This window comes from Lolium perenne, chromosome 5 (genome assembly GCF_019359855.2).
Source record: "Lolium perenne isolate Kyuss_39 chromosome 5, Kyuss_2.0, whole genome shotgun sequence".
Classification (NCBI taxonomy): Eukaryota; Viridiplantae; Streptophyta; class Magnoliopsida; order Poales; family Poaceae; genus Lolium; species Lolium perenne.
In genome coordinates, this window is record NC_067248.2 from 81,538,780 (window position 1) to 81,552,421 (window position 13,642).

A 13,642-nucleotide genomic window follows, 5' to 3' on the forward strand; every position below is an offset into this window, starting at 1 on the left:
GCTTGGTGCGCCTGGCCCATTAGGGCTAGGAAGCACCCCCTCGGCCCATGTAGGCCCCCCTAGATCGTGGGCCCCATGGTGGACCCCTCCGGAACCTTCTAGAACCTTCCAGTCTTTTACCGGAAAAATCCCGAACTTTTCCGAAACCTAGAAATAAACTTCCCTTATATGAATCTTATTCTCCGGACTATTCCGGACCTCCTCGTGATGTCCTGGATCCCATCCGAGACACCGAACAAACTTCGGTCTCCATCTCATATTCTGAATCTACTTATGTGACATCGAACCTTAAGCGCGTCATCCTACGGTTCGCGAACTATGCAGACATGGTCGAGACTCCTCTCCGAGCAATAACCAATAGCGGGATCTGGAGATCCATAATGGCTCCCACATATTCAACGATGACTTAGTGATCGATTGAACCATTTACATACGATGCCAATTCCCTTTGTCACGCGATATTTTACTTGTCCGAGGTTCGATCATCGGTATCTCCATACCTTGTTCAACTTCGTTACCGACAAGTACTCTTTACTCGTACCGTGGTATGTGATCTCTTATGAACTATTCATATGCTTGCAAGCTAATCAGATGACATTCCACCGAGAGGGCCCAGAGTATATCTATCCGTCATCAGGATGGACAAATCCCACTGTTGATCCATATGCCTCAACTCACACTTTCCAAATACTTAATCCCACCTTTATTGTCACCCATTTACGCAATGACGTTTGATGTAATCAAAGTACCCTTTCAGTGTAAGTGATTTATATGATCTCATGGTCGAAGGATTAAGACAACTATGTATTGAAAGCTTATAGCAAAATGAACTTAATGACTTGATCTTATGCTACGCTCATTTGGGTGTGTGTCCATTATATCATTCACCCAATGACATAACCTTGTTATTAATAACATCCAATGTTCATGATCACGAAACCATGATCATCTATTAATCAACAAGCTAGTTATACAAGAGGCTTACTAGGGACTCCTTGTTGTTTACATAACACACATGTATCAATGTTTCGGTTAATACAATTATAGCATGGAATGTAAACATTTATCATGAACACTAAGATATAACAATAACTAATTTATTATTGACTCTTGGGCATATCTCCAACACTAATATACTAACTTCATGTCATAAATATTGTTATATTTTCTTATAATGTTGGTCAAACATGGCATAGTTTGACTTAGGTCAAAATTTAAACGTTCACTAATTTCTGGCCCAAAGGAGTACGTAGAGGGAAGGATGTTTTTTTGATAAAGAGGAAAGATTAAATATAATGATGTTAATTACTCCATCCATACGGGTTGATTAGCGTGATACGCACTCCGATAAAAGTTTGACCATTAACTTAGTTAATAAAATACGAGATATGTGTCATAAAAATTACACTATTTAATTCATATTTTAAAAATATGTATTGGTATACTTTTTTATGACATATATATCTTGTTTTGTTAACCAAACTAATGGTCAAAACTTTCCCCGAAATACGTATAATCCTAATAACCGATATAGAGGAAGTACATCAATGGCTAATTAGTGTACTTGGCCAAAGGATAGAAAGTATCATGTCCGTTTTATGATTTAGCTCGCCTAAATCACCACATGGCAGCCAAACCTTTAACCCCATATATACTTACACGCAACTCTTGTCATGGACGAAAATTTACAGGATGAAGATTTACATTACCAAAATTCAATTCAGAATTCGGGTTATATGCTCCCTCCACCTAAAAAATATATTTCTAATTGTTAAATGTTTTGAACAAAATATTCGCATGTACATTTAGATAATATATGTGCGTTTGTATAGTTTCACGAAAATACAGTATTTTTTTTATGGTCGATGTAAAAAAGACAACATTTCTCACAAATAACCTTATTTTTAGCATCAAATTTTATCTTTTTTACATAGATCAAACGACAAGTTAATTTTTCATGAAAATACTGTGTGCATACGCAACATGTGAAGATGTAGACATGAAATTTTCATTTTTTAACATTTTAAAATATATCAAAGGTGCATTTCAAAAAAGAAAAAAACACCCAAAGACAAAATATCACTCCCTATAGTTCTAGCCTATTAAGTAGACATGCAGGTCATTAATAAGTATAGACATCAAAGTCAAAGAAAAGTACATGAAAGCTGTGAGGCAAGATGGCTATAATATCTTTGCTGTAACTCTTGGATGATATAAGAAAATATAAATGACTATCCACCCACCTGGTGTAAATGCCTTAGGAGTGGACAATGGCTGCATGTGGAAATGACTGTAATGTCCTCTCTTTCTTGGGAGTGAGCAAAGGTTGTACGTGACTGTAATATCCTTAGTGTTAGAAGTTTAGAAAAAAGTGGGCGTGACTGTAATATCCTTAGTGTCTAGAAGTTTAGAAAAAAGTGGGCGTGACTGTGCTTCTTATCATTGCCAGAGTTTAAGATTTTCGTAAAATCTTATTGGAGAATTTGCCTTGTTATATGTCACAAGTAAAAAAACCACATAAATGTTTAAAGTTGTAGTGTATAAACTACAGTATTAAGGATAATAAGCAAGCATCACTTGCTTCATCATAAATTTTGCATGCAGTATCACACAAGATTTGCACCAAAAAAGATCAACTTATTCGCGGTTCGCACACATGAGAATGAAATGGCATTCGAGCGTGTGCATGAAGTAATACGTGGCAGAGAGAGTCAGGGGTAGAAAGGTCCATCGACGTGGTAGTCGTTCTCTGCAGAAGCAAATGCCCTCCCAATACATCTCTCCCTCTCTCTCTCTCTTGTTTCTTCTCCTGTAAGCCTAGTTCCTGTTGCTGCTCCCTTCCTCCACGAAAATCACAGCCTCCTACTCCCTGACCGGTTTCGCACAACGATCAGCTCGTCGAAGCTTCGTGAGATCACAGGGCCGCGTGCTAATGCAGGTGCTCCCCTGATTTTTGTCGGGTAATCTTATGTCCACATCCTCTTCGTCTTGGGTGGTTCTTGTATGGGTCGATCGGGTGCTGAGGTTTCTTGGCATCGGTCTGTTCATCCTGTTCTTCGTAAGATTGGAGGCTTGGAGCTGTGGCGGCGGGTTACTTTGCTCGCTGTGTTTAAGCTGCTCATTGTTGGGGGTTTCTTATTGGGGGTTTTTTATTGGCGTTTCTGTGGTGACCTATTTCCCTGCATTTTGGATTAGATTTTTTTTTCGAAATGGAACCGTGGATTAGATGGCGAACCCATGAGTTCCTTATTGATTTCCATCTCAACTGTGGCAATTATTTTTGTATGTACGGGTCGTTCTTTGTGTAGAGTTTTGCCTTTATGGGACCAAAGCCTTGTACGAGTACTTCTAACTTAAAACAAAAATCTAACGTGCTTGCTGGAGTTCTTTTGCCATGTAGTGGACTCCCATACTGAAGCCGGACCACTGTTGTTTTCCTGTGCTTCTTGTCTCTTGCTAAATTGTTCCCACTAATTCTTGCCTTCATTTCGTAAAGATTGTATCCTTTGTGCTCTGATCATGTTGGAAATTCCTGGTATTAAAATCCATTGTTCGGTGCTACAGGTTTGTTGATTCTAGCTGAATAATCTGCTCGATCCGGCAGTAGCTTGTCCTGCCTGCAGGTTCTGTAACTGCTATGGAAGAAATGCAGAGTAACCAGAACAATGTCACACTTGGGGGCTTTACTGACCGGGTCACTGATGCCATGTTTCCAAACCATGGCGAAATGGAGCTTCCCGGTGCAGGTGGTTCTTCTCCCTGGGCTGGGCAGGTTCCAATGATCGCGAGAAGGCCATCACATATGCGGCCTCCTCTGTATGGCACCACAATGATGGGGAGTAACCAGCTTGGTGCGGGCATCCACCCCAATGGCATGTTTAATGATGACCAGTTACTGTCGTCGGCATTCAGAAGCATGAGCTTCAGCTTCAGAGATGATGGTGGTGGTGAAGCCCTTGCTAATCCTGGAAGTGTTGCATCCAGAAATGGATACTGTCCTGCAGATGTTGTGGTTCCATCTGCCAGCAGCATGGTGAATACATTTCACCAATTGACACCTGCTGAACACTTGAAGCCAAACTCGGGTGTATGGAACTTTCCAATGTACACTGGGATTCATGGTTCGGACGATGCATCCGGGACTCTTGGAAATCTACCATCTTCACCTCTCCAGCAACGGCTCTTCGTCGATGGGCAGTCACTAGCTTATCCACCTTATCAGCAGATGCGCTCGAATTGCAGGTGCCAAGATACAGATGCAGAGGGGTACCCTCCTGTGCACTCACAGTATACATATCCGCAAATGCCGCAGGTTGGTACCCCTGGTGTTCTCTGGAGTAGGAGCAATTACTCTACCATGGCATCAGCTTCATCTTCTCTTCGGGCACCCAGTGTTGATCAGCTCAGGCATCACAGTGATGATACTTACTGGACTGTCACTGTTAATCCGAATGGAAATAGCAAGAGGAGTTCTGAACTTCTGAACAACTGCTCTGATTGCTCATGTGGAAACTGTGAATATTGCCATATTAAGCAAGCTGAGAAGTTAGATCAATATGGGATCAGGTGGTCACTTGATGGAGTTGGAGAAAGTATCTTCCTCTTGGCTAAAGATCATAAAGGCTCCTGCTTTCTACAAAGGATATTTAACATTGGTGCTCCTGAGTATGTTATGAAGGTATTCTCTGAAATAATCATACACATCGGTGAACTTATCGTTGATCCATTTGGAAACCGCGTGGTACAAAAGCTACTTGAAGTGTGCACTAATCACCAAAAGATGCACATAATTGATGAAATTACCAAAATACCGGGGCAACTAATTGAAGTTGCATGCAATAACCATGGGTATGTTTTTCATGCTCTCATCTTCATTGTTTCTTTATTTTTATTCAAATTTTTAAATTATTTACTGAAGTTATAATCCAGGACATGTGTGGTGCAAAAGTTGATAGAAACTATAAATTCCCAAGAAGCAGCTTCCATGATTGTATCTGCTCTGAGCCCCGGTGCTGTCACTTTGATGATGGATGTAAATGGTTATCATGTCGCCCACCATTGCTTGAAGAACCTTTCACCTGAGCACAAACAAGTGAGAGTTATTTGCTTTAATTCAGACGTAGTTTGGTTTTTGTATTGTTCGTAATGCAGTTAACTGTTGTAATCTAGCTGCAGTATATTCTATGGACCTATAAATATCCCAATTATTGTTATGATTGCATTAGACTTCTTTTTCATCTTGAAATGATCATAGTTTGGATTAGATTACATGTGAAATGTAGGTCCATAGTTCATACAAAAGAATATGAATTTAATGCAAGCCACAATTGGGATTGCACTGGATATGATCTTCGTAAGTAATTGGTGTTACTGGTACTGTTGTGTTTGACAATTATAACAGTTTTAATTAACGTGCTACTTTTTTGTGATGAATTTGATTTAACCTAGTAAATGAAGAAAGAGAACTCTACCCGTCATTTTCACAACAGAAGTCAGCTATTAAGCAAAGGCCAACAACAGTCTTTGCGTACTATGGGTGTTCTGTGTGCAAGCTGTAACTATTGCTGCAGAGAAATTCAAAATATTCTTACTGTAGGTCTTGTAGTTTCAACGCACTTATTCTGTTTGGTTATATTCATTACCACGAGTGCCATTCCTGGAATTCAACCTTAGTCCCTGTGACGATTTTTGTCATTGGTCTCCATGCTTTATAGATTCGGTTTTAATAATCTAAAAGAAACATCAACTGCCTATCTGCTACATTTAAAAGTTAAAACGTTGACCAACGGGGGAAGATTCCCTTCCTTGGCTATACATTGTTTTTCGATAAAGGGAATATATTAATATCAAGAAGATACCAATTACACCCAGCCTCTGCAACAACGCACCACCCTAATGGCACTACGGATGCACACAGCCAAAAACAAGAAAAGAAAACTAAGAAATAAAAGTCCCGCTACAGTATCTCGGGCCTAACAACAGCAATACAACCACCGCCAAGACAACACCTGAATTACAGACTAGTCCCCGCTCTCAAAACAAATGCCTCCACCAACGACATTGCCAGGCACAACCAATTAAGGCCAGACCTTGGGTTTTCACCCTGAAAGGTAGGACTCTGTACTTCACCTGTGTTGTCGCCCCCACTTTCATACCGCTGCTGTGAAGCCCGAAACACCAAGCAAGTCCCTCAACATCGCAAAGACTTGAACCTCTCTTAGCTAGTCCTCCCCTCTGGCCTTCATGAAATTCTCTTCTTCCGACTTTCATCATGGATCCATAGTCACTTGATGTCAATCAAAGAAAAAGAGCTTCGCGCCGCTCCCTCCAGAACCAATCGGTCGGAATAAAAACATGGGTGCGCACGACCGAATACCTCCGATCCAACAAACTCCAGGCAAAAGCACTGTTACATTCATCGGCGGAGCCTTCCGGAACTCAACAATCCGGCCAGATCACGAGTCCAGGCCTCCGGTAGGTCCTCCTCTTCACGCAAGAGAGGCCCTAGGACCGCCGCCTTTATTCAGGTCGGACCCCCACGTCGGCGACCATCCCGGGCTGGCCACTCCAACCCACCACCGGCGACTCCGACACCGGCTTCCAAGCTCCTCCATCATGCCGCCGGAAAGCGGTGATAGATCGATGGATCCACCATCACCAACCGCAGGCCGACCCTCTCCGACGAAGAAGATGGCCACCTCCACCGTCGTACCCAAGGCTGCTGCCCCGGGCGACCTCGTGGCGCGAGAGAAACCCGAGATCGCCTCCACACACGGCCGAGAGGCGGGGGGAAAGTGGCGCAGATCATGGCCTGGCCGCTGCCCGCCACCAGCCCCTCCGGCGTGCTGCGGTGAAGATCCGGCGGAAGGCAAGGGGCTGCCGCTTCTGGCCGTCGCGCAGAGGTCTGGCCGCCGCCGCCGCCCATCACCAAATCCGACCGGCCGCAGCGTGCGTCGAGGGATCCCGGTCGCCGTCCCAGCGCGGCAACAAGGAGAGGCCGCCGCCGCCGCCACGCCCTGCGGCCTTTGCCCGGAGGCGCTACCGGCGGCGGCGGCAGCGGCGGGGTGTGTTTAGGGTTTGGGTGGGGTGCGGGAGGGGTGCGACAGGAGATTCAGTCTAATTGAGAAGTACCGGCTATACATTGTTAGTGTAATCTTAAAATTAAGTGGAGATTTCAACTAAGAAGGCATGGCAACCCTATTAAAGAAATCTATAAACATATTATCATGCTTGTGGTATTAAGGAATGAGAAACAATATATCTAAGATAACCTTTAATTTTTATTCGTTATTATATTTATCAATTTTTAACCATAATTTTGATTACTACTACCACTGTAGTTCCTTCTCAATGCAGCTATAGAAAATTATTTTGAGCTCGCCAAAGATTGTTATGGCTGCTGCATGATCAAAAAGTGTATTGCACACGCGAACAAGGACCAGAAGGAAAAATTGTTGTACAATATCACATCCAGGGCGCTTGACCTCTCACAACATCAGTATGGGTATGAAATTTGAACATTCTCTTTTGCTTTTCGAAGTTCAATACAGATTTTAATCTAGTGATCAAGATCCTTCTGCAGTTTTTCATTTGGATGCTAAGCATATAACTTCACTCTTTGCAGGAACTATGTAATTCACTATATAGTTCGTCTCAAGGTTATGTGGGCAACTGATATAGTACTTGACAAACTGGAGGGTTACTACGGATATCTGTCAATGCAAAAGTACAGCAGCCATGTAGTCGAAACGTGTCTAAAAGAAGCACATGAACCTAAACGTCTGGAAATCATCCATGAGCTTATTAACGACCCCAGGTTAACAAATATCTTGCTTCATAAGTATGGGAATTATGTGATTCAAACAGCACTGAAGGAGTGCGAGGTAAAAACACTTCCTCTACTCTACGTTCTACGATAAGAACTTGAAAATTTCTTGAATCATTTCACTGAAATATATGTAATGCACGTACAGAATGCTCCAGCGCGTGCTGCACTGGTCAGAGCCATTAGAACACATGTTGCTGCTCTGCGAAAAAACAAGTATGGAAAGCGGATTCTGTCCAAGATTCACCAAACGAACACGGAGTACTAGATTTGCACTTTGAATATATTTCTGGAGCTCACTGCACTAAGGATGCAGTTCAGTCAAGGTGCATATGCTTCACCACTACTTTATTCCCCTGTGGTGACAATCATATGTGAAAATATATGTATTAAATTAAGAAAGTAAAGATAGGCCGAAAATTTTAAAACAAAAGGGGGTAGTCTTGTTATGGACAATTACATTATCGGCCACTTTAGAGGACATGCTGTAAGTTGCAAGGTAGTACAGATTTTGTGGAAAGATTATGTGTACTCTGCCAGATGCAAATCTGTATCCTATCAAGGTGGAACTTTTGATGATATTTCTCTCATAGAGGTGGATTCATTTTGTTAGCCGGCAGCTGAAACACGTCTGAATGTATTATATGATAACTGTTAACTGAATTCTAGCTTTCTACATCTGTCAGCAAGATTATCTTTTATGCCAGCAAGACTATCATTTTAAAGAATCAAAGGAGGACCTCGGGAGAGGTTACACTTCTCGATGACACGGTGTTTCTTCCGCATACAATCGCGGGTTTAGAAAAAAAAAACTCAAGTAGGAAAACAACGTCAAAATATTTACAGAGATTGCAGAACTCTAAAGTTACAGAAATCTGACAAGTTTTCCTAGGTGCAAAACAAAGGATTTGCAAATTGCAGGAAAATTGATGGAATAAGCGTTTAGAGGGAACACAAGAAAGATAAAGAAAAAGTGCCTTGATCCTACTGATTGAGTCTTAAAAAGAGCCTACAGTGGATATTCGAATTCATGTGGAATTGACAACATTAGCATCCAATCCGTTGGAATTTGGGTAGCATGAATCGCCCCTTTAATCGAAAGGAGATCTAAAGGAAGAAAAATTCTAAGGATTTGAATCCTATGAACCATAGGTGAATCGTGCATTTGTCTAAGGCAATACTGGCCATCACTCGCTATGGTTGCATCAACAACCTGATATCTCGGGCATACAATCAGGGTGCCCATGGCGCTGAAAAACAGCTCAAGTACGAAAACAGCGTCAAAACATTTACCAACATCTATTAGGGTGCTTTTTTACGAGGATCTATTAGGGTGTACTTCGGCAAACGTGTCAGACTGCGAAACGCTGAAATAAATCTATCAGGTTTGCCGAAGTAAAAAATAGAGGATTGCAAATCACGGGAAAACCACATGAATATTTGTTTGGATGGAACATAAGAAAAATGCAGGAGAAGTGCTTTGATTTTACACGATTAAGTTTTAAAAGAGGCTGGTGCGGATATTCAAATTCCTGTAAAATTAAGATATATTTAGGTGGCATCATTCCTTTGACCCAAAAGCAATCTAGGAAAATGTCCCAAGGATTTCAGTCTAACCAAAATCTTATGAAATTCCAAGATAACGACAGTAGACATGCAATGGTGAAACCAGTTCGTAACAGGATGCTCAGTTGAAAACATATTTCAAAAAGGCCGGCTCCACTAACTCCCCAACGTAAACCGGGGTGTCACAAGTATAGAATGGCCCCTTACACATAACTGAAATGGCCCGCCATGCACGGTTTAAATTGAAAGGATTCAACAATATGGATCTATCTGTCTTCTTAATGTTAGCTTCAAGATTTTCAGCAAAACCAAAACTATTAAGTTTAATTCGGTGCATGAGGATGTGGTTAATCCCACACAGACAACTTTTATGCAAGGAAGTAATATCCTAGATGAGGTAGTAACTCTGCATGGAACAATGCACTCTACATCGAAAAAAGTTAAATGGGGTAATATTAAAAATTAACTTTTAAAAAGCTTATGATAAAGTCTAGTGGTCTTTCCTACAAAGTACTCTCTGAATGAAACTTTTTCTGAAGAGTGGCGAGCTCTAATCCATATTTTTGTTTTTTGTGTAGTGTGGCCATCAAAGTCAACAATAACGTAGGTTGAAACATAGCGATCCATTATCACCCATGCTGATGTGGGTCAACCACAGGGTTTGGCCCGATCTTCACGCATTCACGAGGTGGAGGTGATGAACGCGGGGATGAACACAAAGAACACGTGGGGGAAAGGGCTCGTTCTTCGTAGGTTGACACACCTTCCCAACAGAATTTGCAAGGAAAATACTCTCACAGATTTCCGGGCAAAAAGATCGGGAAGCACGATAGGATTTTACCAAGGAAAATATCACAATTGATAGAGTTGGTAGGCAAGAGATCAGCATGATAGACATGCGCAAAAGAGATCGAAACAAAACAAAGAGGCTTTGATTAACTCAATAGATTTGTGTCTAAAGAGGGTTCCCACATGGGATGTAAGAGCATACCTCAATTCAAATCTCAGTTCATGCCTAGGATTCATAGGACCAGTCGGGATCCTTTATATAGGGTAGCCATGCACATGGGTACTTTAGGGAAAAGAAAGATACATGTCGAGGCCAAAACAAGCTAGAAACATCAAATTCGCAGAACCCAAAATGAACTCGGAATTTTGGGTGAAATTTTGATCAAGTCGGGAATTCTGGATTTCATTCCGAGTACAGTTCTACTGATTCAGGACCCTTTGGTAATCCAGTCGGAATAAAATCAGAATGGGCTCAGAATTCCTACTCACCTGGAATTTGGTATGGAATTATAGATTCATTCCGACTGGCTCGGAAGTCCGGGTGAATTCTGGATCTTCCTAGGAAAACAACCATTTGGCAGTCATCTTGTCTTGCGTGACTTCAGGGACTCCGGGGGATGGGTTCCAGCCCGTCAGTGTCTTAGATGCTTGTGAGTGATGGGTGAGCTCCTCCTTCCTCTTGGTCTTGCTTCTTCTTCATGGGTGGATGGCTATGCTCTGATGGTTGCCAATCTTGAGAGATATACCTAATCACACCAAGTACGTCGTAGTCGATTAACATTCCATCGAAGGGAGTATCAAAGCTGCACATAGAGAGGAGCGAGTTCACCTTTTCTTGTATCACTTTTGCACGAGCTCATGTCATGGGTCTACTTGGGGGGACTTGGCGGTCTTGATGGAGTCTTGACCGTAGGGAAGGCTACATCAGAAGCTATTTAATATAGTGGCTAATATGTTAGCCATACTGATAGAGCGTGCAAAAACGACATCAAAATTGAAGGAGTAGTTCCACACCTTGTAGATGGGGACTTTCTATCCTTCCATACATTGACAATACGATTCTATTTATGGAGCGTGATCTTGAAAAGCGGAAATTAGGAAATTAATATTATTAGCCTTCGATCAACTTTTAGGACTAAAATAAATTTCCATAAAGAGAATTGTTTTTCTTCAGTGATTCTCAAGAAGAGACAGCCCTTTGTGCCGAACTCTTTGGATGCGGGCAAGACCAGTTTCCTATCATTTATGTTGGCATCCCGATATATTTTCAGAGACTCACAAATGTTTAATTGAAACATTACCGATGAGAGGTCACACAAACACTCAGTATTTGGCAAGGAAAATTACTATCCCTTGGTGTAATATTAGTTCTCATTAATTTGTTACTAAATATTATGGTACTGTATATGATTTTTCTTCTTTGAGGTACCCATCAAGTTTTGAAAAGATTGGATCATTTCCGTTTAAAATTATTTTTGCAAAGGGATAGTAAGAAACATAAATATTCACTGGCTAAATGGAATGTAGTTCTCTATCCTAAATATCAAGCAAGACCTGGTATTCATGATCTTGAGGTAAAAAACAAAGCTTTTACAGACAAATGGATTTTATGTTTGTTACTAGAGAAGGGTTGCGGCAAACTCTTCTAAGAAGAAAATACATAGGCTCACATGTGATATCTCAAGTTTTTGGAAACCCGAGGTCTCGTAGTTCTGGGTTGGCTTCATGGTGACGAAGAAATACTTCTTCCCATATGGTTCGTTAATAATAAAAGATGGCTCGGAAATTAGGTTGGGAGGATAAGTGTCTAGACGACACTACACTCCGAGAACAATATCCATCTTTGTACAACATTGTTCGTCACAAGAGCGATACAATCGAGAAGGTGTTGGAGTCTTTTCCACCGGAGATGTCATTTAGAAGAAATTTAGTCAGTCCTAGGCTTGCATCATGGAATGTTTTGTTGTAGCATTTAGCTTTGGTCCAATTGACGCAAGGAACTAACAAATTTCGATGAAACCTAAATAAGAGTGGTAATTTTCCGTGGGCTCCATTTATAGAGCCTTGATTCAGCTAGAGATTCCAGTGGATAATAACAAAAATGAAGATGAAGATTCTGCTAAAAACTAAGCTTTTTTCATGGGAGTAATTCTCACAAAAGACAACCTTGTAAAGGGAAATTGGCATGAAAGTACAAAGCATGTATTCTATCATTACGAAAAGATTATTAAGCATTTATTCTTGAGTGCAAATTTGCTAGATCTATAAGGTCAGTCATCCAAGTAAGTTCTACCTTATACACGTCACATAGTGTTGCTAACATTTTTGGCCACTGGCTAAACGTTGTGGACCATATGCTTAAAGTACTTATTAGGGTGGTATCCCTTGTTATTATTTTGTCGCTATGGCTATGTAGAATGATAAGGTTTTTAAGGATAAAAAATATTCTCTTGTAAGTTATCTACTGGTGCACAACTTTGCTCAGTTCATGGTTGTCCCTAAGTATATGAAAAATTGCAACCTGTTTATGGAGGTGTATACACGGTTGAAGGACACGTCGAGAGATATTTGTATCCAACATGGATGGTGGCGTAATTTTCGGGTTGGACTTCCATCGCCTCAGATTCATATCCAGTTTCTTTGCGGATGACTTGTAATGCACCTTTTTTAATTTTATCTTTTGTTTGACTCTGCACCTAGTTATGCAGAGGCCGACTGTAGTGCTTAAAACGATTAAGTAGAAATCATGTTTTGTAAAAAAAATTATCCAAAATTTGAGTGTTTACTTTTTTTTATTAATTCTTGTGTTCGTCGGTCGTTTTTTGTTGTCCTTGCAACAATTGACAAAAAAAATATGTAGAATTTAGATGAGCTGTGTTTCTTGGGGCCTGGTTAGGATTGGGGATTCGTTTAGACTGATCCATTCGGTTCGTTTTTCCGGTCTAATACTGATTTGGGTTTTCACAAAACGGTGAATATTGGTGTTCCAAAATAGTACTAACCGATATATCATTGCACATATTTTGGGTGTGGACCTCGGTGAAAGTGCATGGAGCCTTCATGTGAGGTTTCGGTAATTAGTGACAATCCCTATAAACTAATGTTTATATTGAGTTTTATTTGTAGGATTTGTTCATAGCCAATCCTTGAACCGTATGTTGGCTTCAAGGTTGAAAGAAGAGTAAAGTGAAGAAGATAAGTGTTGACCAAGGTGTTATTCAAGGAGTAATCCAAGGATTGGTCATGAGACAAGATTGAGCCTATGTCAAGTTTGTCTTGAAGAAGATGGAGTGAGCTCTCACGTGTATCTTAAAAACACCAACATAATAAAGTGCAAGTTCAATATGAGCCATCTCAAAGTGGTCATATGCTTGAAGCTTGCCATCCATATGTTTTTCATGCATATATGAAGATATGTGAAAGAAGAGGGGCTCTACCATAGTGGAGTATGAAGGAGCAATC

At 41.0% G+C, this 13,642-nt stretch overlaps 1 protein-coding gene across 1 annotated transcript; it reads left to right on the forward strand.

The window, feature by feature from the left end:
- The first annotated feature begins 2,802 nt into the window (after window positions 1-2,802).
- Window positions 2,803-8,531, forward strand: LOC127300682 (pumilio homolog 11). The gene is made up of 6 exons (XM_051330833.2): window positions 2,803-2,938; window positions 3,565-4,848; window positions 4,930-5,092; window positions 7,341-7,504; window positions 7,625-7,883; window positions 7,974-8,531. Exons 2-6 carry the CDS (start codon window positions 3,638-3,640, stop codon window positions 8,091-8,093), a joined length of 1,917 nt encoding a protein of 638 aa, XP_051186793.1. The 5' UTR covers window positions 2,803-2,938; window positions 3,565-3,637; the 3' UTR covers window positions 8,094-8,531.
- The last annotated feature ends 5,111 nt before the right edge of the window (window positions 8,532-13,642 follow it).